A 25301-nucleotide genomic window follows, 5' to 3' on the forward strand; every position below is an offset into this window, starting at 1 on the left:
GCTGGGCACAGTGGCTCACGCCTGTAATCCCAGCACCTTGGGAGGCCAAGACGGGTGAATCACGAAGTCAGGAGTTTGAGACCAGCCTGGCCAACATGGTGAAACTCCGTTTCTACTAAAAATACAAAAATTAGCTGGGCACAGTGATGTACTCTTGTAATCCTAGCTACTTGAGAGGCTGAGTCAGGAGAATCACTTGAACCCGGGAGGTGGAGGTTGCAGTGAACTGAGATCACACCACTGCGCTCCAGCCTGGGCAACAGAGCGAGACTTTGTCTCCAAAAAAAAAAAAATAAAACATTAAAAAAAAAAGTGAAACGAAATATATACAGACACAGATATGTTTTTTAGTTAATAAAACTTTTGTGTGAAATAAGGTTTATTCAGAAGACAAAATTATAGGCATGTACGTTTTCTTCTGGGTTTTTTTCTTTAATTTCTCAATACCAAGATTTTGGCAATTCTTAATACTCTGAAGTCAAGAAGTTCTTTCTCCCCTGTCTAGTCTTATAATTTACAACTTTGGGTAGAGACAAAAATAGCTCCTTTAGCTTTTTTCACTCACTGTAACATTTTTCTTTTTCATGTTAAGTCTTGGGTTGGCAAGCTACGTCTGGTTGGCCAAATTCAGGCCAATACTTGTTTCTACTTTTTTAAATGGTTGAAAAAATTTGAAATGATGCTACTATTTTACTGCACAAAATAATTATTTAAATTTCAAATTCAAATTTCAGCATCCTTTAAGTTTTGTTAGAAAACAGCCACACTCATTCATTTAAATGTTGCCAATGGATGTTTTTGTGTTTAAACAGCATTGGCAAGGAGTTGTAAGAGACCTCAGAGGCCCTCTGGCCCCAAAAACCTAAAGTACCTACAAAAAAATCTTGATCCCCGTGCTACGTGCTAGCTTCACTAATAATAATGCCATGCTCAATTTATAGATGATAGTACTAAGTATTTCACCAGCTGTCTCAGTCTTTAGAGACAACATACTAGAGAACAGAAGGCATGGAACTGAACAGAATGGGGTTGCTCCTCAAGAGGCATGTGAATGTTATCTTTTTTCCTTGAAGAAAATAAAAGTCGGTGTTTCCTGAACTTAGGTGATAGGACTCGTGAAGAACATAGCATTATTTGTGGAGCAACAAAAAGACTGAAAGATATGATTTCATAGTATTAGATACCACATTATACCAGATGCTGTAGCAGAGCAGAGTTTAAGAAAAACATAGACACCTTAAAGGGAGCACTGATAGTTTGTGAGTTTAGTGATTACCAATAAATACATGAATTAAGCCAGGCATGGTGGCCCACGTCTGTTACCCCAGTGCTTGTGAGGCCAAGACAAGAGGATTGCTTAAGGCGAGGAATTCAAGGCCAGCCTGGGAAAAACAGTGAGACCCCATCTATACAAAAGATTTAAAAATTAGCCACAGACATACAACAAAAAAGAAAACTTCAGTCCAAGGTCCCTGATGAACACTGATGCAAAAATCCTCAATAAAATGCTGGCAAATCAAATCCAGAGGCATGACAAAAAGCTTATCCACCATTGTCAAATAGGCTTTATCCCTGAAATGCAAGGTTGGTTCAACATATGCAAATCAATAAATATGATTCATTACATAAACAGAACTAAAGACAAAAACCACATGATTATCTCAATAGATGCAGAAAAAGCTTTCAATAAAATTCAACATCAGTTCATGTTAAAAACTCCCAATGAACTAGGTATTGAAGGACTGCACCTCAAAATTTTAAGTGCCAAACACGACAAACCCATAGCCAATGTTATACTGAATGGGCAAAAGCTGGAAGCATTCCCCTGGAAAACCAGCACAGGACAAGGATGTCCTTTCTCATCATTCCTATTCAACAACATTGGAGTTCTGGCCAGGGCAATTAGCCAAGAGAAGGAAATAAGGGGTATCCAAATAGGAAGAGAGGAAGTCAAACTATCCCTGTTTGTAGACAGCATGATTTTATGACTAGAAAACCCCACAGTCTTAGCTGAAAAGCTTCTTAAGCTGATAAAAAACTTCAGCAAATTATCAGGATACAAAATCAATGTTCAAAAATCACTAGTATTCCTATATACCAAGAACAGTGGAGTCAAGAGCCAAATCAAGAACAATCTCATTCACAATTGCCACAAAAAGAATAAAATACCTAGGAATACAGCTAACCAGGGAGGTGAAAGTTCTTTACAAGATGAAATATAAACAATGTTGAAAGAAATCAGAGATGATACAAACAAATGGAAAAACATTCCATATTCATGGATAGGAAGACTCAATATAATTAAAATGGCCACATTGCCCAAAGCAATTTATGGATTTCAATGCTATTCCTATTAGATTACCATTAAGATTCTTAGCATAACTAGAAAAAACTATTTTAAAATTCACATGCAACCAAAAAAGAGCCTGAATAGCCAACACAATGCTATACAAAAAGAACAAAGCTGGAGGCATCAAGCTATCCAACTTCAACTATACTACTACAGGGCTACAATAATCAAAACAGCATGGTACTGTTAAAAAAAAAAAAAAAAAAAAAAAAAAAAACAGACACAAAGACCAATGGAGTAGAATTGAGATCTCAGAAATAAAACTTCACAACTACAATTAATCTGGTCTTTGACAAATCTGACAAAAAGCAAACAACAGGGATAGGATTCCCTATTCAATAAACAGTGCAGGGATAACTGGCTGGCCATACGCAGAAGATTGAAACTGAACCCCTTCCTTATACCATATATACAAATTCACTCAAGATGGATTAAAGATTTAAATGTAAAACCTCAAACCGTAAAAACCTTGAAAGACAACCTAGGCAATACCATTAAAGACATATGCATGGGCACACATTTTATGATCAAGACACCAAAAGCAATTGCAACAAAAGCAAAAATTAACAAATGGGATCTAATTATACCAAAGAGGTTCTGCACAGCAAAAGAAACTACCAACACAGTAAAGAGACAAACTACAGGACGGGAGAAAATTTTTGCAAACTATGTATCCAACAGAGGTCTAATATCCAACATTGATAAAAACTTAAATTTACAAGAAAAAAAGCAAACAACCCCATGAGCAGGTAGGCAAAGGACATGAATACTTTTAAAAAGACATTTATGCAGCCAAGAAACATATGAGAAAACACTCAACATCACTGATCATTAGAGAAACACAAATCAAAACCACAATGAGATACCATCTCACCCCAATGAGAATGGCTATTAAAAAGTCAAAAAAATAATAGATGTTGGCAAGGTTGTGGAGAAAAATGAATGCTTATACTCTGTTGGTGGGAGTGTAAATTAGTTCTACCATTGTGGAAGACAGTGTGGTGATTCCTCAAAGTCCTAAAGACAGAAATACCATTTGACCCAGCAATCCCATTACTAGATATATACCCAAAGGAATATAAATTGTTCTATTATAAAGGCACGTGCACATGTATGTTCACTGCAGCACTATTCATAATAGCAAAGATATGGAATCAACCAAAATGCCCATCAATGACAGACTGGATAAAGAAAATGTGGTATGTATACACCATGGAATACTCTGCAGTCATAAAAAAGAATGAGATCAGGTCCTTTGCAGGGACATGGATGGAGCTGGAGGCCATTATCTTTAGCAAACTAATGCAAGAAAAGACAACCAAATACCACGTTCTCACTTATAAGTGGGATAAAAATGATGACAACACATGGACACAGAGGGAAACAACACACATTGGACCCTATTGGAGGGTGGAGGGTGGGAGAAAGGAGACGATGAGGAAAAATAACTAATGGGTACTAGGCTTAATACCTAGGTGATGAAATAATCTGTATAACAAACCCCCATGACACATGCTTAACCTATGTAACAAACCTGCGCATGTACCCTTGAACTTACAAGTTTAAAAAAAGAAAGAAATTGGACTTCAAAGATCAAACAAATAATAAAAATAAAAGTTAGCCAGGCATGGTGGTATGTGCCTGTAGTCCTAGCCACTTGGGAGGCTGAGGCAGCAGGATCACTTGAGCCCAGAAGTTTGAGGTGATAGTGAGCTGTGATTGAGCTACTATACTCCAGCCTGGACAACAGAGTGAGACCTCAATATCCAAATAAGCAAGTAAATAAATAAATTAGATAGATGAGTAGATGAATTACATACCCACTTGAACATGAGGTAACTCGCAGTGGTATATAAAAGAAATGTTAAAACGTCATACAAAAAACTAAAATCTTTTCAAATTCTTAACTTTTCTGTCACCAAAGTTAAGAAAATGCAACTATTAATAATGCATATACATCTACCTAAAGTACTGAGACTCGTGAACAAGAACAGCTAAATAAACAATCACAGAGACATGACGCAAAAAGTGTCCTGGGAAGGTCTGTCTGGCAGTGCGATACAGGCTGGTCCAAGAGTGATGTTTTTAGTAGCCCCCTACTGACTCAGAAGAGTTAATGCATCTGTCCCCAAGCTGCCTTGATTTGAAACATTATCTTATGTATTCAGAAAGCCCAGCTGACAACAACACGTTGGAAAACAAAAATAAGCAAGATTATTAGGCTGTGATTGCTCCAGTGTATTTGTTTGTTGTTAATCTTCTTGGCCATTACCTTTAATGAATATAAGCTTGGATATATATTGCAAACGTGTAACTTAGAGGAAGCTTGTCATCACTGAATTTCACACTAAGGACAAAGATGTCTTTAAAGCTCATCTTGTTTGGGTCTCTGGCCTTCCTTACATCCCCACACCAGCGGGGGTCTCTTAGCACAGTGCTCCATGCCTCCACCTTTCCCATCACACCATGAAGGAGACGTCCATGGGCACACTCAGGGATATGTGTTGCTCAGAGCATCCTGGCTGGAACTCTACTCCTTCTTCTCCCACTTGAGAGACATCACTGAATCCAAGTAAGAGTAACATCATTAAAAAGTGACATTATTAGTGACAAAGTACTAGCCACAGAACTCACAAGAGATGACTGGTGTGCCTCACATGATTGCGGGGAACTAGTGGGTCAGCCTGTGTTCCAACATGGGCAGTGGGAAATAGGGGCTCAGCCTGTGTTCAAGCACAGGCAGTAATAGGGAATTCCGTCATTTCTGAGGCAAAAACAAACAAACAAACACACCCATACAAATACAGCTTTGAGAGCCAAAAGCTTTTCTTCTATTGAGCCAGAATCTATCTCCCCATGGTTTCTACTCATTAATTCTAGCTCTACCACTAGGGCTGGATAGAAGAATTGAATCCCTCTCCACCCAATGACTGAGTATATGAAGATAATGACTGTGGACATTTTCCTATTGGCCTTTCTCCACATCCAACTCTGCCAATAATCCTCTCTTATTCTCAAGTGGAATGGCATTCTTTCTCAACATCTTGCTCTCCTTAAAACTCAAGCTGCTCCTTAAAAAGAATCCCACTTTTATTAAAGGGCCCATAGACATGCTTTTATCCCTACGACATCTTCTGGTTTCGACAGAAGAGATTTCCCAGGATACTTTTCAGGCTGAAAAAGAGATACTATATTCCTTGGCTTAGAATTATGCATTAACCATATAATCAGGGACAAGACAAATGTTCAGGATTTAGCTCAGATACCCTCTGTCTTCTAGGCAGCCTAATATACCCAGCCTGAGTTAGGTCTTCCATGGGAATCCTCCCTGGGACACCAAGCACTATGTTCTGTAAGGTATTGATTCGTGTATCTCTTTTTTAAAAATCAAAACTGAAAGCCCCTTGAAGGTAGAGACAGTGCCTTAACATGGAGGCACTTTCCAAGTGAATTAATCAATGTAATTATACACACAACAAAAAACTACACAATCATTGTAGCAACTGAGAGAAATTTGAGAAGGAATCAGAGGTTCTTCAAATTTCAGAACTTCCTCTTAACAAAAAAAAAGCTGTAACTCTGAAAGCTGTACTTTCAAAGAGCAAATTCTCCAGTGTGTGCAACATAGTAAGACATTTAGCCTATGTTTAACAAAGCTTGTAAGCAACAGACAGCATTTTAAATGAAAACAGAAAGAATTCCATGCAAGGCACTTGAGAGAAATCATTATGGGCAGGGATCCTACAGAGACAGCACAGCCGCAGGATTCCAGTCAACCAGCTCAGACAGAAGAGGGCTGCAGAGCTAAGGGACACACAAGATGATTTTACTGCATCTCAGTGGGAGAGTGGCGGGGGCTGCTGATTAGAGAAACACCCCTAGGAAAACCCACTTCTCTCTCCCAGTAGTGTTGCTTGAAGCAAACCCCAAATTTATTTCATTTTGTTGTCTAATTGCACCCCTGAGAATACAGATGAACAAAGGTCTCTCTATCCCAAATGCCTGATGAGCAGAAAACCAACTATGGAAAGGCAATTCTTGCGTCTGCTTGGAAACACTGAGCTAAAACATTTGTGTGAATAATAAATTAATAGTAGAGAAAAGATTTGAGAGTCTAAATCCAAAGCAAATGCTTTCAATTACCACAGAAATCTTACACTATTCATGTAAATTTAGCATGAGTTAAGGGTACAAAATTAATATGCAACAAAGACACAGATGAAACAAAAGATATACAGAACTAAACAGAGTAGAACAATTTCCACACTGCACTGAAACCTAAATCTCTCAACTTACTCAGGTATAAACCCAAGTAAAGAGCCATGAGTGTGTTCTTCAATGAATCAGAAGTTTACTTTGTTGCAGACATATCTGTATTTTGAAATAAAAGCTTCAGAAACATTTCCATAAATTAGGAGAAATAATCCTCATATCTTACTTTCAGACTCAAAAGAAGGTCTGTTGGTATTTGCCTGAAGTAAAATCCTTGCAGATTCTGTTTCAATTAGTTTGCAAAATTGGCATATATTTCTCACCAAAATAAATCTCCAAAGGTCTAATTAGCTGCTCAGTGATAAATTCTGCTCAGTTTTCCAAATTTCCTATTCCTTTTAGTCTCATTTAAGAAACAGAAAGTTAGTTTGTCTCAGTTTAGACAATGAGCTGCCTAGCTTATTCCCTTTAGTCCTGGCAGATGCTAAAAGCAAGTCAAATTCTGACTCTCGTCAGTACTTAGTTCCAAATTCCTAAATACCTGCCTAATCTTTCATTAATTACATGACATTTAGCCATGTGACATACTATAAATGCTCTCCTGGGTTGCGGGGAAGAAGGAGCAGCAAAGGACAAGGAGGAATCAAGCAACATTGGGTGAAGACAGACTGATTAATCCATGGACTGCTCGAATGAAGGGCAAGGCACTCCAATTTTATGGGCAGTAGAAGAGTCAAAGTCAAGACATTCTGGGAATGTGTGTCAGTTCCTGGAGTCTCAGAGGCTGCAGAAGATGCATGGGTAAAATACTGTTTCCAGAACGATGGGTATCCGTGGCTACCAGCTGTGGTTGAAGATCAGGTGGTATTTAGAACCACCCGGAGATGAGAAACAGGAACCAATGCAGACTTCGGTCCTGCTGGAGCAGGTAACTACCAGGCCTCAGCTGGAAGAGTCTGGCTTTGCAGACTTCAGAAGGCTGGGACTCAGAATTCCAGTAAAAAAATCTCCTAACCAGTGGGTACCAATTAGTGAGGCCTACTTCAAGAACTTAGCCAGAATGACCAGCTGGATCAACACTATGCAGTCTCATTTCACAACACCCAGCCTCTTGGCAATGTATCTTTTTTTGGGGAACTCAACAGTTCCCTCCTGCCTGGTTGCATGCTGTTTTCTTTACCAGGCTCTGCTAACTCTTCCACATCTTCAACTTAACTATCAGTAAGGTTATCCCTGACATTGCAGAATAGGTGGGCTTCTCTAGCACCATGAGTTTTCATCCTTGCCATGCTGGTCATTACTTGTCCCAAGTTTGCCTTCCCCACTAGACTATGAACTTCGTACACTCAGATACCTTGTCTATATCCCACCTCCTGGTTCATGGAAGACACAAAGGAAATATTTACTGAATTCATCAATAAACTCATCGGGAGAAAAAAAAAAAAGAAAGCACCAAGGTTTTTTTTTTGTTTGTTTTGTTTTTAAATTTCCCGCACTACACTGATGTATACCTAGGAATTTTTTGTTTGACTCTTCATGCAAACATAGCAAAAACAGCAAAGCTGATGTAGGCTGTTGGATCTGATGTGGACTAAAAAAAAATCCAGTCCCTAAAACAGCTCTGGTAGAGTCAAAATAAGAATATTGCTTTGTTACAACAAAGTACAAAAGCAATATTCTTAATAATGCTTAAATGTGGTTTCTAGGTACCATAGGTTTATAACAACCTCTTCTGTCCCAGTAGAGGATTGGTACTCTCACATCCATTACCCACCATGCACTTAAGACCTAAAATGTTTCTGTGCACAATGCAATATATGCCTATAATTATAAGCCTAAATGTCACTTAACTCTGAAGAGGGTCAAAGTGAAAGAAAAGAGAAAATATGGCTCATGTCCCAAGAAAAATAAAATGAGATGTTTTGTCCACCACTTCTACCCTCACTTGCTGAGAACCTATCTTTTAAACACAAAGCTAAACGATGCACATTATTTTTAATCCTTAACTAAAGTCCCCCAAATGAGTATTAGTATTCCCATTTTACATTCATTTAAAAAGGGGACTCTGCCCGGCGCAGTGGCTCATGCCTATAATCCCAGCACTTTGGGAGGCTAAGGTAGGTGGATCACCTAAGCTCAAGAGTTTGAGACCACCCTGACCAAGGTGGTGAAACTCCATCTCTATCAAAAAGACAAAAAGTAGCCAGATGTGGTGGTGTGCACCTACTAAGGAGGCTAAGGCAGGAGAATTGCTTGAACCCAAGAGGCACAGGTTGCAGTGAGCCAAGATCATGCCACTGCACTCCAGCTTGGGCAAGAGAGCAAGACTCAGTCTCAAATAATAATAATAAAATTTTAAAAAGAGGCTCTGATCAGTAGATGGACTTTTGCAACACATGGTAGGAAGGGGAGTTTGGGCCAAGGTTGGACAGGCTCCAAAACTGTATTCTCTCCATTACAACTGGCTGCCTCTGGCCAATCATCCAGTCAGGAAAGTCCTTAAAGCCAGAAAGTGACTTAAACTCTTCCCAAAACACTGGGGATGTCATTCTGCACCCTCTTTTCTTCCTGTCTCATCCTAACTCAAACATCAGCTCAACACTGTCCTTATTTTTCTTTAAATGATGATGAAATTCACCAGGAAAAGTCCAATGTGACCTTTCAACTTCATTGAGGTTTTGTTCTCAGGACAGTACAAAGGGAAGAGAGGATATTTTCTGATTTAACATATACACAAAAAGAGTATTTTTAAGTAACAAAATGTATTCTCAGAGACCAGTGGAAAACATTTGCCCCCTCCCTTTTTCTATTTTTCTCTAATTATGGTAGACACTTTTATGTCAAAGGGAACACTAGGCAGTAGTGAAGACTTACCCTTTCCATCTCTTTGAAGTCATCATCTAGCTTTGTTCCTTCAGCTCCTCCAACCTTCTCACTCACTTTCTGCAGAAAATAACCACAAAGAAAAATTATTATAAACAGTTTATTTAAAAATATGTGTTAGAAGTTGTAAGCATTTTCACAAATATCATCTAATGTAATCTCACAACCATTCTCTGACTCGGGTGGAGAGTCTCATTTTTATAGCAGCACACTGTGGCTCAGAGGGGCTGATCCACTTACCAATGGCTATGCACCTGTTGACTACAGAAGCAAGCATTCAAATTTGTTTCTTCTGATTTCAACCTCAGTGCTCCTTCTATCATATAAATCATTATATAACGACCTAATCCTAACATTTTCCTCTTGAAAGTTCTATGGGGCAACAGCATCATACAATAATCATTTCCCTTTGATAATGGATCTAAAATGCTACCTACGTAGAAAATTGCTACTTATTCAACCTAGTCCTAAATGGGCTATTGAACAGATAATCACAAACATCTATCAAACTGTTATGAAAAGAAAAAAGTCTCAGCCCAGCTAATCTTCAGATAAAAGGACATAGTCTGTTTCATAAAGCTGTCCACATCTTTATGTACATAAGACAAACCATATGAAAAGCTGTTGAGGGCATTTGTTTGCTACTTGATCATTTTCCATTACCACACATTTTATATTTATCAAATAAGAAATGCAAATAGTCATTAACCACATGTAAAATTCATGTTCAAAAAAATTAGATACACTATTATATTCTGTAATAATGATTCAAATTAAGTCTAGTAAAAATATATGAAGGAATCACACAAAAGATACTCTGGTTTTATCAAAGACAGAAATACAAAATGTTAATGGCACAAGACTTTTTCATTCACTTTAAAATACCCTAATTGTAAAGATAGATGTTTTTCCCTAAGTTGACACTGTAATACATAAAGTTACCGCACACAGATAACAAAGTATGGTTTTTAATTTCCTTCAATAGCAGCTAGGTTGAGGGTCTTTGCAGAAGATTCCTACCATGACCAACCCACAGCAAGTTCAGCAACAACCTGGATCACTTCTCTCCAAAGGGCCCCTGCATACCTGCTCCATCTCCTGGCCAGGAATGCTCTGATATCTCCTTGTTGAGGTGCCTGAGCTGTGTTCCTTACCCACTCTGTCTGTCCTTCCCTCCCACTTCCTGCCTTCAGGAAAATCTTCAGAAAAGATCATTCTTGGGAAAGCCAAGAGTCGGAATTCCATCATCACTCTGGCCCTGCATACCATTTGCCACTCATTTCACCCCATCAGTAGAATTAGGAGAAATACGGCACATGGAAGAGTATGGCATGGACTGACCCCTCCATTCCTTGATAGGTACACACAGTGGTGGTTATGAAAATAGCATAAGAATTACAACAACCTACGTCTGAACCTACATGGTATACAATAAATCCTACTTCCCATCTCTCACCAATAAAATGTATATCTGTTTACAGTATCCTGGTTTCTCCCGTCAGTTTATTTAACTGTTATTTCATACTTTGAGAAAAAGCTGGCAATTTTCCTTGACATAATATAAGCTTAGGTAGATAAAGGGCAATGATTCAAAGTGAAAGGTTATTAAAAACATATTAACATCTTTAATTTATATCAATGACAAATATTTTCACTTTCAATTTATCATTTAATATGTGTACCCCAAGAACTATATAGAACATATATTTATTACTCCATTGCAGATGAGAAAATAAAGGCTGCATAAAGTAGGTTACTTGTTTATAGTAGACATCTTTAGCTAGGAAAAAGTGGAAGCAGCTTTTCCAGGCCAACCCATAGGAGTTTTTACATCCAACCAAAAGCTTTGAGGAGCTGTCCATGGTGCTGGCTATCTCTGCCTGAAGTTCCATTAGACTCAAAAGGCTAGCGGTGGACTCACTGTCTTAACACTTAATCTTTGATATCAGCCCTCTCACTTAACTTGTGCCCTGAGTGATGCTGACTGATGATTCCCTTCTTCAGTGTCTCATGCCTGTAATCCCAGCATTTTGGGAGCCTGAGGCAGGAGGATTGCTTGAGCCCAGGATTTCCAAGACCAGCCTGGGCAACATAGTAAAACTCTTTCTCTAAAAAAATAAAAATAAATTAGTTAAACATGGTGGTGTGCACCTGTGGTCCCAGCTACTCTGGGAGCTGAGGTGGAAGAACTGCTTGAGCTCCAGAGATTGAGGCTGCAGTGAGCCGTGACTGTCCCATTGCATTCCAGCCTGGTTAACAAGTGAGACTCAGTCCCCTGCTCCAAAAAAAAAAAAACCCAAAAAACAACAACAAAAAAAACCTTTGAAGTGCAACTGACTTGACCAGCATATTAAGGTTTAAGTTACAGAAAGTCACAAATAGAGGGGCCTTAAAGGTTATTAACGTAAGGTTTTCCCTATCACAAATCAACTTTTACTGTTACACTAATTCCCTATATTTCATTCTGCTCAGTGACAGCAGTTTTAGCTCACATGTCAGCCCCCTCTTGTGTCTTATTCTTCAAGTACATGGTTTACCATTAAATTTGGGCTAGGAAACTCTAGTCCAGTTGAACTCCCACACAATAAAGAAATATTTTCTATAAAACCCCAAATCAATTGTTGTCATTATAAAGAGAATAGACCTCTGATGTGACCTGAAACCTATGATATTTAATGTCATTTTAAAAAACAGACACACAAGGAAACATGCAGCTGAGAGATGCTTCATTTATAGAGAATCCTGGTAACCCTGTGTTAATCACATTTTGACCAACTCTAGACAATAAACTATCTCCCTTATCAAAAGCACATGGGCCTATATCACACTTTCAATCCTATATTGTTAAATACAGAGTGATTTTAATTTCCCCTCTTCTGGCATTCATCAACAGCTTAGCACCACAGTAGCTGGGTCACTCTATCAAATGAGATACTTGGATCCCACTTGCCATTAATAATTCAGAACTAGTCTTGATAACACTCTGAGGTCAAATCAACAATCCATTGGCTTTAACTATTTGGGGTGTGTCTGTGTGTGTGTGTGTGTGTGTGTGTGTGTGTGTGTGTGTGTGTTCAAAAAAAAAAGAGAAAGGGAGAAATAGAGGAAAAGGAAGGAGGAGGGTGGAGTGCCTCAATGAGAATGAGAACAAGAGAGAGCTTTTCTCTTTTCTATAAAAGCTGACATTTGAGCTGCTGAGAGAGTGACTTCATTGAATATAGTGAATGATATTAGCAGTTGGATACTGATCCTGGCCTGACTGGTTGGTTGATATAAAAATTTCTTACATAATTAGATTCCTTGGGGAAAAAGTAATATTAAAAATAACATCTATATTGCCCTCTGGGCTATTTTTCTAAGTCACAAAGAAGCTAAATATATCAAGGACCTGAATTAAACGGTGGACTAAGTAACAACTGACTCATTCCTTAGGAGTATGGCAAACATTTTTTCTTCCTTTTCTTTATATAATTGTATTAAAATTTCCCTTTGTTTTATGCATAAGGATCAAGGTGAGGCATACAGGCTCACTGAGTTCATCTGGCCATAGGAAGAGTTTATTTCTCCTTACCTGGTACCATTCATTTGGTGCTATTATATTTCCAGTGAGGTGATATCTAAAATTAAGAGTTCACAATAGTGAATATTTTCTGATGCATTTTAGTATACTTTGACTAATATACTTGCCATTTGAGAAACTGTTCACCTATTTAAAAGTAAAAGGTTTCTGAATCAAACAGAACAGTATATGTGAGCCAATATGTCCCCCATATCATTCAAAAGTCTACAAATAACTCCTAAAAACACTCTCCTATACCACCTAAAAACCTAAAAACATTGAGGATTCCAAACTTTTAATGGAACCCATTTAGTACAACATTGAGACTTTATACTTCTAATCTATTACATTTTCCATACACTCTGTATTCCAACCAAACTCATTTTCCTCTTATTCTTCATTGTCTTCCTCACAAGAGGTATTCAATAAAGATTTGTTGAACTTCACTGCAATGTAGTTTTGTGAATACTAGTGTTAAGATGACTGCAAGGTACATAAAGCAAGGCAAATAACACTGCCCACCTCACTCTGGGTGGCATTTCAAACAGCACAACTTTAAAAAAAAAATCAACTCACATTTTAAATTAAAAGTCTTAATTTTAAGCCTGCAGTAGTGGGTGTCTCGTGCTATTTTTTTTCCATATACCAAATAAGAAAAATGTCAAAGAGGGCCACCAGCCAGAGAAAGCTTAAATAAATGACCACTGTTTTCAGCCCAGAGGATGCTCTCTTGCTTTCCAATAATGACTCATCCTCCCCTTAGCTATCACCTCTAGGCAGAAGACATTCTATCCTCTAGCGGTGGCTCTGATTCTTCCCAGCATTGCATTTCATTTGCTAAACGCTTAAAAGCCAACTATGGTACCTCCAACTGACATTTATAAAGGTCTCCTTGAAAATCACATCATCAGTGAAATTCAACAGACTTAAGATCAAATTTATTCATACCTCCCAAAACTGCAAGTTTATTTACCTCCTAATTTCCCTGATTTTGTTCAGCCACTATTCAGCAAAGCCAGGTTTCCTTACCAAGCACCAAGTGTGCTGTTTGTCCCCTCTGCTTTGTATCTGAAACTATTTCCCTTTTCTACTCTTCAAATTCTACCAATTGCCAAAATGCCCACCCAGATGTCACCTTCTCCATCATCTGTTACTCCCCATCCAAGCTGGAAGTTATTGGACTTCCTTTGTACTCTTAATGAGACATCATCTGTTGGATTACCTGGAATGAACTACTTGAGTAAAATTTCTAGGCATATTTGCTCATCTAAATTGTAAACTGCTAATGCCAGTTTACTTTAATATTACTTTTTCCCCAAGCATATATCACATGCTCTTTTATTTGAAAATATCTGAGACTTCAGTAATTAACATAGTGCTTGAAGAGCAGAGCAGAAAATATTTATCTCAATGAATTATCATAAAACCAAAAATTGCATGTAAATTAAATAAGGACTCTTAACTATGAATTAGCATTGGTTCTGTTATGTCTTGAGTTTAATCTCCACCCCAAAGTACTATATCATTTACTCTATCAACAACAGGTAAAGAATAAGAAAATTCAACAAACTATGTTGTATGACATTTTACTTATAGCCAAGGCTAAAGAAAATCTTATCTTCATTGTAACTATTCTGCATTCAACCACTACATGACTTTTATTACAATTGCAATTAGTATTAATGACCTTATTATTTCCATTAATCCTGGTGCTATCTAAATACATGTATTTTAGTTTATATATATATTCACATGTGTGCATATATAAACACACACATATGTGGGAAAATGTGTTGTTGTGTGTATACCCACATACATTTGATTGAAAATATACTTTTCCAAAATACTTTCTTGAAAAATCACTCCAAATATTTTTAAGTATGGTACCATTTGTTTACTCATATTAAAACAGAATTACTTTAGTTAGCATTCTATAAATTAAGTATGCATAGGTTTTAAGAGTAGAAATCAGAATTTATAAATATTCTTGCCCAATCTACATTATGGAACAATCTATAAAATACATATATGTACAAAGAAATCTCATTGACAATTCAGTAAATGAGAGCCATTTTAGGCAAGGGTTTTTAAAACTTGGATTTAGAGTCAAGAGACATGAATTCCAATTATGGAAATGTCACTAATAGTTTTGTGAAAAAAAAATGCATAATCTATTGCTGCCTCAATTTCTTCATCTGAGCAATGAAAACAAACATCATCTAACACTGGATTTTTTGAGAATTAGATGAGAAAATACGCGTAAAAGCATTTTGTCAACTATCAAAAAATCATAATTTAAATAAGGTATTATTATTCCTTAATAAGCAGTCTTTTTTTTTAAATAAACAAGATGGAGGTTTCCTTTAATATTATCACAATCCTAAAAATTTACAACATATTACCAATAACAAGTTGAAAAACAATAAGCAGTCTTAAATGTAAGATGGAATTTAAAATTGTTTTCACACATTTAGCAAATCTAAATGTAATTTAAGTGCATTATTAAAGAACAACATTAATTAATGCACAAGCTCTTAAGAAATGTGTAATACTAGCCCTGTAGGACACTACTGTATTCTTGATATTTATAGAAAGGCATAAGCTCTGATAATAAATTAAAAAGCCCATCCTCTGACTCTATGTGAAAGTTTTTTTAATTCTTTGTTATTCAGTAAAGTACTGAAACATTAAAAAAATACAATACTTGATGACATATCAAATATTTAGAGGGAAACAGGAGAGTCAAATTTCAGCAGTATTCTTTTGGCATTTGGCTAAATACACACAGATCTTGTTTTTCCAGATGGTGGTATCCCCATGTATAAGAGACAGGGTGGATTCACTTTACGCAATATATGTCTCACACTATTCTTTCTCAGCTGTCATTAAGTTGGAATGCTTAAATGCCACGATGTTTTGAAAATGGATTTCAAAAAATATATATTTATTTTCCTATCCAGAAATTTAAGATTTTCTTTAAAAATGAGTAAAGACATTTTGTCTGTCTAAATTGAGATAATTTTATTTCTCACTATTAAGAAACTGTATATTTAAGAAAATTGGAAAGGTTCCTTTTAGTTAGTATAAAAACCAGTGATGGTCCCATGAATTGGAAAGGATGAAGACTGATTTTCTTCGAATATCTAAAGCTAAAAACTTTAAAATGAGCTTGGGTGAGTTAAGTACTTGGCCTTTTTTCCATCTTCCAGCCCATTTTGTTCCTTGCCAAATACTTTATGGAAAATGCAGAAATTGATTTGTATGATGCTGTAATTGTTTCTGGTGTGGTTCACTGGGGTTAAAAGTAATAACTTTCTCAGCCCCATTTCCCCAAAGTGAAAAATTCCCACAGACTGTACGGCAAATTACTTCCTTCCTTCAAAAGGAGTTGGAAAAATTTATGATAGAGGGATCATGCAGAGATTTTGCCTCCTTCCTGGAAAGATGGTTTATAGCTGCATATTACCTATAGGTTTCATTTGCAAGGTTTCCTGTTTTTGTCTTACAGAAAATTTTTTGAGTATATACAATGTGCCAAATAATAAATAACTGGCATTTCTCTATTTTTCAACTCCCCCAAATAATTTAGTTCATCATCAGACAAGGGGCAATTGAAAAGGGCAGTTCAGCAGCAGAGATGGTATTTCCATAAAGCTTTCCATCCCTAGCAATAGGAAAAAATTTGATACATCTTCATAGTCTACTCTAATAAGCCATTAAAGTTACACAAAATATAAAAAGACTGTATCTGCTAATAACAGACCAGTAATTACTTTGGAACTTCTGAGCTGGTTAATAAGTGGTCTAGAACGCAATGCTTGATGACTCAGTTCATAAGGCCAAAGCAAAGTCAATCAGGACTTTCTCATTTGTTAAGAGAAACTTTCTGGCAAACCCCTTTCTACTAACCAGTTTTGTGAATTGAAACTACAAACTACCCTGGGCCTGTTTCCTCATCCACAAAATGGGGCCAGAACAGGGTGGACCTGGGTAATCAGGAGAGTTCTCAGATATGTTACAACTACAAACTTCATGCCTATTTCTGTGATGGTGAGTTTCATGCATCAACTTTGCAAGTCGACAGTATCTAGTTAGTCAACCAAACTAATGCAATAGCTGTGAAGGTATTTTGCAGAAATGGTTAACATCTACAATCTGTTGACTTCAAATAAAAAAGATTATTCTTCATAATGTGGATGGGCATCATCTAATCGATGGAAAAGCCTTAAGAACAAAGCTGAGCTTACTGTGAGGAAGAAGAAATTCTGCCTCAAGACTGCAGCATCACCTTCTGACCGACAGTTTCCGAGCCTGCTGACCAGACTAGCAAATTTCAGACTTGTCAGCACACCCAATTGCATGAGGCAATTCCTTGAAATAAAATTCTCTCTCTTTCTCTGTGTGTGTGTGTGTATATATATATATATATATATATATATATATATCCATATCCATATCTATGTCTCGATGTTCTGTTTCTCTGGAGAACCCTAATTGCTACAATTTCTACCTGCTGCAGTACTATTTATAGTACAACACAGGCAGACCATATATTAGGAAGGGAGGAAAAGAGAAAGTACTATGCAAGGTGCTTAAAGAGAAAATGCTATGGCATATTTTTTTTTTCAGATTCGAATTATTTTTGTGCAAGTTCCATTCTTTAGAAAAAAGAGACAAAAACATCTTGAGATTAAATCTACCAAATGAAATAAATACAGCAGCACTCAAATTGAATGCCTACTAGGTACCAGGGACTTTGCAAGCATTGAAGGTTTTAAACACAAGTAAAATAAGCACATGCTGTCCAGAAACCTGCAGTTTTGTTTGGATGATTGTATATATAAACAAATCATTTCAATACAATGGCATACATATGTTAACAAAAGTACAGAGTACCCTCATGGACAATTAGAACATAGCTGGGAGAGAAAGGGCTGGGGAAAGCTTCCTGGAAGCTGGGCTGATCTCGAAAGGAATAAGTAAGCCAGAAGAACAGACCTGGGATCAGGTAAGAAGCTTTATTACAAATAAATTTCTACATGACAAAAAGCAAACAAGCAACAAATGTGGCATATGCACAGGAGAATGCATATACTTCAGCATTGCCAGATCTCAGAGGCTAAGGCCGGGAATGATGAGGACTGAGGCTGCGGGGGAAGGAAAGGATGAAATGGCAATGTGCCTTCTATGATATGCTAAAAACTGTAGGGGTGTGAATGTATGTGTTTGTGTGGTGTGCATGGTATGTATGTGTGTGCACGCACATGTTTCTTTCTCTTTTTTTTGAGACAGAGTCTCACTCTGTTGCCCAAGCTGGGGTGCAGTGGCGTGATCTTGGCTCACGGCAGCCTCCGCCCCCTGGGTTTTGGCAATTCTCCTGCCTCAGCCTCCTGAGTAGCTGGGACTATAGGCACCCACCACCATGCCCAGGTAATTTTTGTACTTTTAGCAAAGATGAGGTTTCACCATGGCCAGCCTGGTCTTGAACTCCTGACCTCAGGTGATCTGCCCACCTCAGCCCCCCAAAGTACTAGGATTACAGGCATGAGCCCTCATGCCTGGCTTCGTGTTTTTTTCTTGAGCTCATTTGGAGTCACTGCCCACTCCTACCTTTAGGCAACTGTAGGGGTTAGACCCCATAAGTGTCTAGGCAGGAGCCAGAAGCCTCAGCCTATTTCCATGTAAATAATGAAGAAGAAAGTAACTAGAAATATAACCATAGTTATTAGTTATTCATAGGTGATCTTAGTTATTCATAGCTGATCTTAATTCTTCTACTAATGCCTCTGAGGTAGGAAGTGTGAACCTGAGGTGACACTGTGAAATGAAGGACCCTAAGGCAAGATGCTTTAAGCCTCTGTCACTCCTGAGTAAGGGGTACTGGGGGGCGCCTTCGCTGTACAGCAGCGCCAGTGCTGGGAAAGCGCCCACTGTTTAGCCAGCTAGGGACAGAGGCGTCCAAGAGGGCCACTTTGCCTCCCTCCCTGGAGGAGTCAGGAGAAAACTCTGCTTCTCCAAGCTCTTGTGGTAGGCCCGACGGCTGTCAGGTGTAAGCCTGCAGACATCCAGGCTTTGTCTCTGTGTGATGCTGTGCTTCAGTGGTCACACTCCATGTCTACTCTCATGTTCCGCTTCTGCACCTGGTTCCTTTTTTCTTAGATGAGATAATCAGTAAAAGTAACGTAAATCTTAATGTCTTTGTTCTTTCTTGACAAGTATGGAAAAAGTGCTGATGCATTCTGCTCCTTACCTCATCTCAGCTGCTAGAAATTCCTGAGCCCCTACCTGTATGACATATGATGTATTTGACCCTTTCACTGCCATGCCCTATCTACCCTGCCCCAGTCACCCACCACCAAAGACATTCCCTACCTACCCTGCCCCCAGCTTTGTGCTCAATAAAAGTCAGAATGTGCGGACACTCAGGGCCACTGCTGGACTCCACGCTTTGGTTGGCATGGACCCCTGGGCCCATACTTTCTTTTCTCTATCTCTGTGTCTTGTGCCTTTTAATCTACTATTTCTCATGTCCACACCAGTAGGGAGGGCTTGCAAGGACCCTCAGGGCTGGACAACTCATCTGCTTTCCATTCCTCATAATTTTAACTTTTCTAGAAATGTCATTTAAGTTGGATCATATAATATATAGTTTTAAATATCTGGCTTCTTTAACTTAGCCGAATGCATATGAGTTTAATCTGTGCTGTTACGTATATCAGGATATCAGTTCCTTTTTATTGGCTGAGTAGTATTTCATTGCATGGCTATATCACACTTTGTTTTTATCCATTCACCGGTTCATACTGCCTCCAGTTTGGGGTTTCTATAACTAACAGTGCCACAAATATTTGCACATAAGTTTGCATGAACATGTTTTCATTCCTATTGGAAAGAAACCTGGCAATGGAATTGCTGGGTCTTGTGGTAGATGTGTAGTTAATTTTTAAAGAAACTGCCAAAGTATCTTCCATAGTGGCGTACCATAAATCCTTAGATTTTATCTTAGCATTGATGGGAGCTATTAACAGGTTTTAAGCTAGGAAACGATATAGTTACATTAATTTTAAATCATCTGATTATGGAGTGAGGACTGAGTTGGCAAAATTCAGACTGGAAATAAAGACTCCAGTTAAAACACTACTGCAATCATCCAAGTGAACAGTTAGGGTTTGAATCAAGAACTCTGGGAGTATATAAGGAATAAGTAAATATTTAAAACACAAAAAAGTAGGAAAGAGAGAAAGAGACAGAGAAAGAGAGAGAGAGAGACAGAGACAGAGAGAGAGAGAAAGAGACAGAGAGAGAGAGAGAGAGAAACAGAGAGAGAGATCACTATATATTTGTAAAACCAGAAGAGCAGATGCGACTCCTTAGGGAGAACATGCATCCAGAGTACAGCTATGAGTCAAGGAAGGAACCCTGAGCATCACCAAAAATTAAAGACTAGGCAGGGAAAGAACCAACAAAAGACCAAAACAAACAAACAAACAAAAACAAAACCAGAAAGTAAAGGAAGAATCTGGAAAGAAAGAGGTCTTAACAGTCAAGAAAGTTTCCCTAATGATTATAAGCAAGCCCAGAGAATGGGCAAGGAGGTAGCAGTAGGGTGTGGCTGAAACAATCATTTCAGAGTCATCAGAATTAAAGAGTTTGATAGGTTCCAGCAGTGCAAACTGCTGTCTATGTGATGTAGATTAATACAATGGGCTTAAAGACAAAATAAGCACGTTCCAAAGTACACTAAGAATAGCATAATAGGATCTACATCATTATATTTCTTTTTTCAGACAGATTTTATTTATTTATTTACTTTTTTCTTCTTTTTTTTTTTTATCACACTTTAAGTTCTGGGATAGATATGCAGAATGTGCAGGTTTGTTACATAGATATACATGTGCCATGGTGGTTTGCTGCACCCATCAACCCATCATCTACATTAGGTATTTCTCCTAATGCTATCTCTCCCCTGGCCCCCTACCCCCTGAAACGCCCCACTGTGTAATGTTCCACTCCCTGTTTCCATGTGTTCTCACTGTTCAACTCCCACTTATCAGTGAGAACATGTGGTGGTGTTTGGCTTTCTGTTCCTGTTAGTTTGCTGAGAATGATGGTTTCCAGCTTCATCCATGTCCCTGCAAAAGACATAAGCTCATCCTTTTCTAAGGCTGCATAGTACTCCATGGTGTATATGTGCCACATTTTCTTTATCCAGTCTATCATTGATGGGCATTTGGGTTGGTTCCAAGTCTATGCTATTATGAATAGTGCTGCTCTGCTCACATCCTCATATTTTTGTAGACAATATTTCCCTCTCATCTCACTTTCTGCCTATAGAAATATCATTCGGAACCATAGGAAATGCTCATTCAAAAGTAGAGTAATTGATGGCTGCAGGGCACTAAGACTTGCGACAGATTCCATCCATTCACGGTAAGCACTTCAGCTTCACAGAAAGCCAACATCAGGGACAAACTGCAAGCTGATGGATATTTGAAGATATTTAAGAGACTTCCTACACATATTTCACACCTCTGTATAGTCAGTTCTCCATATAGCATTTTATGTCACCAAATGTGGCATCCAAGCTCTATCCTGAGATAAATGTTCTTCCTTCCTAAGCCAAAGGAAGCTACTGGCACCATGCTCATAGATGCAATAATAAATCATACGCTTTACCTTAGGTAACAATAAGGAAGAGATATGAAGAGGCTTCAGAGGTAGTCATGAAAGTGGATGGACAACCAGGGGGCATGCAAAAAGAGACCCAAGACCTATCATCTTATACAGAAAATTCATTGACTTTTCTATAGAGGAAATAAAAGTCCTGATTACTGACAAATTAGGAAGAAAAATATAACCACACAGAACTCAGAAAGATGGATTCCTGTCTGAGGTATGAAATTTGAAAATTAATATCTGTAGAAATTCTGTGATCCAAACCAAAAATTTTTAAAAGCCTCCTAGTGACAGGGAAGACACACATATCCATCTATTCATCCATCCACATATAAACACACAAACACATTTCCTTTATAATCTTGGACTGAATGCCTTGAATGCTAAGCAGCTCATCACTGCCTAAGAAGGCTATGTACTGACAGATGCTCCACTCTGCTTCCACCCTAAGCTGTGAGGTCTGCTGCCTGCACTGCAGCTGACTCCCTGCAGATACTCAGACCAGGCAGGCTCATGCTGAAGCAGACAAGACATTGTCAAAGATCCCCTACCACACAAATTCCTGACTTGTTTTCTTCCCACAGGCTCAGGTATCAGAACTGTACCTGTTCTCTGCCCTCACAGGGTATAAGTATGTACCAGGAAAGGCTGCTGCAATAGATGAAACATATATGCAGAGTAACGTCACTGCATCCCACACCACCTACCTGCTAACTTAAGCCCTTTCTTTCTCATTATGCTTCCCATGTGTGGAAAGAGCTTCCAGCTTCATCTTCCCATTTCCTACCGCTCAATCAGCTCTGTGCCAATAGAGTTGTCCCTCAGTGTATGCAGGGGATTGGTTCTAGAACCCCTGTGTATATTAAAATCCTACATGCCCAAGTCCCTCAGTTGGCCCTGTTGAACCCGCATACACAAAAATTTAGCCCTCTGCATAGGCAGGCTTCACATGCCATTAATATTTTATATTCCTTCCACATTTGGTTGAAAAAATCCATGTATAAGTGGACCCCACAGTTCAAACTGGTGTTGTTCAAGGGTCAACTGTAGTTATATGTCATACTCTTACACAAATACAAATCTTACACAGGTATATATATTTTAATATATGTATATATATTGAAAGGAGTATTTTATAAGTAACAGGTAGCATTTAAAAAATAACAGGTACATTTCTGGATTTTCTATAGATTCAGGGTTGCTTATACTCATACATTAAACTAAGGACAGGTGCCAAATCATATTGCAGGATTCCAACCTGGCACTAATGGCTTCCTTTTCTTTCAAGTTTCTGCCTAGTGCTTTTTAAGCCATGTGGAAGACTTGCTCTTGAATGAGTTGACTGTTTGTAGAGCTCTGATGAAAGTATGTCAAAAAACAAAATACAGAAAGGACACAGGAAACAATATTCTCCTTTAAATTCTGCTTAGGCTTAGTAATGTGCTAATGTCAACATCTGCCAGTGAGTGGTAAGTAGTGAATACCAGGATTCCGAGAGGCTGTCCCCTTAGTTGTTCAAGTGATATCTGAGAGGAAGAGACAGAGAAATATTTAGAAAGAAAAGACTTTTAAGAGACTGGGTACACCTTCTCATGATGTGGCAAAAGTGAAGCAGAATATGTACCAGGAGGGAGCCCCAAGGCAGTGGTTTTGAAGTTACTTGTCCTTTAGCCCCAGAGTATAAGGCAAAGAAGAATACATTATTTTATAGAGGTGTAATTTTTATCCCATGAAGTTCATCCATTTAAAGTATACAATCCAGTGATTTTTAGTCTATTTATAGTTATATAATCCTCACCATACTCTAATATTAGACAGCTTTTGTCATATCAAAAAGAATTTTTTTACTTTACCCATTAGCATTCACTGCCCACCCTTGATAATCACGCATATACTTCTGTCTCTATGGATTTTCCTCTATGGATATTTTATATAAACAGAATCATATAATTACGTGGTGTTTGTTTCTGGCTTGTTTCACACAGCATAATGTTTTCCAGGTTCCTCATGTTGTGACACATATCACTGTTTCATTCCTTTTATGGCTGAATAATATTCCATTGTATGGATATACCATATTTTGTTTACTCATTTAACTGTTGATGGACATTATGTGCTATTTACTAGGTTGATAACTGTGGGCAAACTGTCTTATCTCTTAACTTTCCTGCTATGTGGATAACTAAAAGCTACCTCACAGGGCAGTTATACATGAACTTATGTGAAGATTCTACAATATAACTGAGTAACTGCTTTGTTAACTGTAAAGTTGACATCATATGAAAACTCATGGATATAGTGACAATAAACTTCTAAAATGCTTCTACCTGAGACAAACATGTGGCTAAAGGAGGAAACACAGACACTTTCCAAAAATTCAGGTAAATTATAAGTATGAGGGCAATTAATCTAAATGGCATCATTCCAGATGATCTTTGAAAGCAAAATAATGTGCCTGTGGGCACCTGTTATGGAATGATGAATTTGAGATTTACATTTCAAAATGTAATTCTCTACTGACAGTGCATTTTCTAGAAGGGACCTATATTAAGTTTTCTTATCAAATCAGCTCTTGTTGCCAGAGTTCTTTAGTACATTGGTTCATTGAGCTGGCAAGCAGAGGTTAAATAAGAGAATATGAGGAAAATAAACACATTCATTAGCCTATGCAGTCTAGTTTTGTTTTGTTTTGGAAAAATGAAGGATTACATTTCTGATTTGGGGTGAGGGTTATAGGAAAGAGGAGGTCTGGCCACCCATCAAAAGAGAGTCACTGCAGAAGTAAACTTGTGCTTTTGATGGGAACATATCATCCCATGGGTGCGTACCTGTGCTGAAGAGTGGGGAAAGCAGCAGTAGTGAGAACTGCTGAGGATGTTTGGGGTGAGTAAACAGGTGTGCTATGGTCAGAGAGCCAGGTGGTACAGAGAGAGGACTGAAACCCAGGTCCCCTGATTCCATGCCCAGTCAAACTCCTGTTCCCAGGAAAAATTTATTTGGATTGGCTATAATCAACACGCAACTTCAGTGGATAAAAATCCTTTGAATTTTTAAAAAATTTGCTTCTCATAAGTATTTACATTGCTAAAAGCTATTGGTAAACATTTTCTTGGAAATGAGCAAGAATTAATTAAAATCAATTAGGTTTTACTGTCCTTCAATAATAAATACATAACCTCCTTCCTTTGCCTATAGGCCTATTGAATCACACTGTCACTAGGCCAACTGTACCCTTCCCCATGAAGACTTCCAAACCCCTCTGTGCTCCCATGGCCCCTGTGCCTAGCTGCTCAGCACTTGTTAGACAGTACTTCAAACCATCATTGTTTATATGAATGTCTCTCCACACTTTTTGAGTTCCTGGAAGGCAGTAATTTTGATCTTATTCATCCCTCTTTCCCAGTGTCTAGTGCAGGCCTGATATATGCTCTGGAATGTATTCACAGACAAGGAGGCAGCGGAACAGTATAGCAACCTCTGTACTAACGTGATCTGCTTATTCTTCCTTTAACTTCCAATTTCTAATCAATTCTCTTTGATTCCCTGAACCATTGCTGTATTTGTCTTTTTCTCTTTCCCACCAAATATGCCTTTTCCAGTGGCAAACTTTGAGGGAAAATG

At 38.1% G+C, this 25301-nt stretch overlaps 1 protein-coding gene across 2 annotated transcripts in view; it reads right to left on the bottom strand.

Annotated features, from left to right (window-relative positions):
• The window catches only part of SH3GL2 (SH3 domain containing GRB2 like 2, endophilin A1), a 214127-nt gene that overhangs the window by 40219 nt on the left and 148607 nt on the right, over window positions 1-25301 (bottom strand). For both annotated transcript variants that reach the window (XM_032300111.1, XM_032300112.1), the window contains exon 2: window positions 9437-9505. In XM_032300111.1, the coding sequence (XP_032156002.1) occupies window positions 9437-9505 (69 nt within the window). The remainder of the gene's footprint in view (window positions 1-9436; window positions 9506-25301) is intronic.

The sequence above is a fragment of the Sapajus apella genome, unplaced genomic scaffold (genome assembly GCF_009761245.1).
Source record: "Sapajus apella isolate SASKATOON/1434 unplaced genomic scaffold, GSC_monkey_1.0 scaffold42, whole genome shotgun sequence".
In the NCBI taxonomy this organism is placed as follows: domain Eukaryota; kingdom Metazoa; phylum Chordata; class Mammalia; order Primates; family Cebidae; genus Sapajus; species Sapajus apella.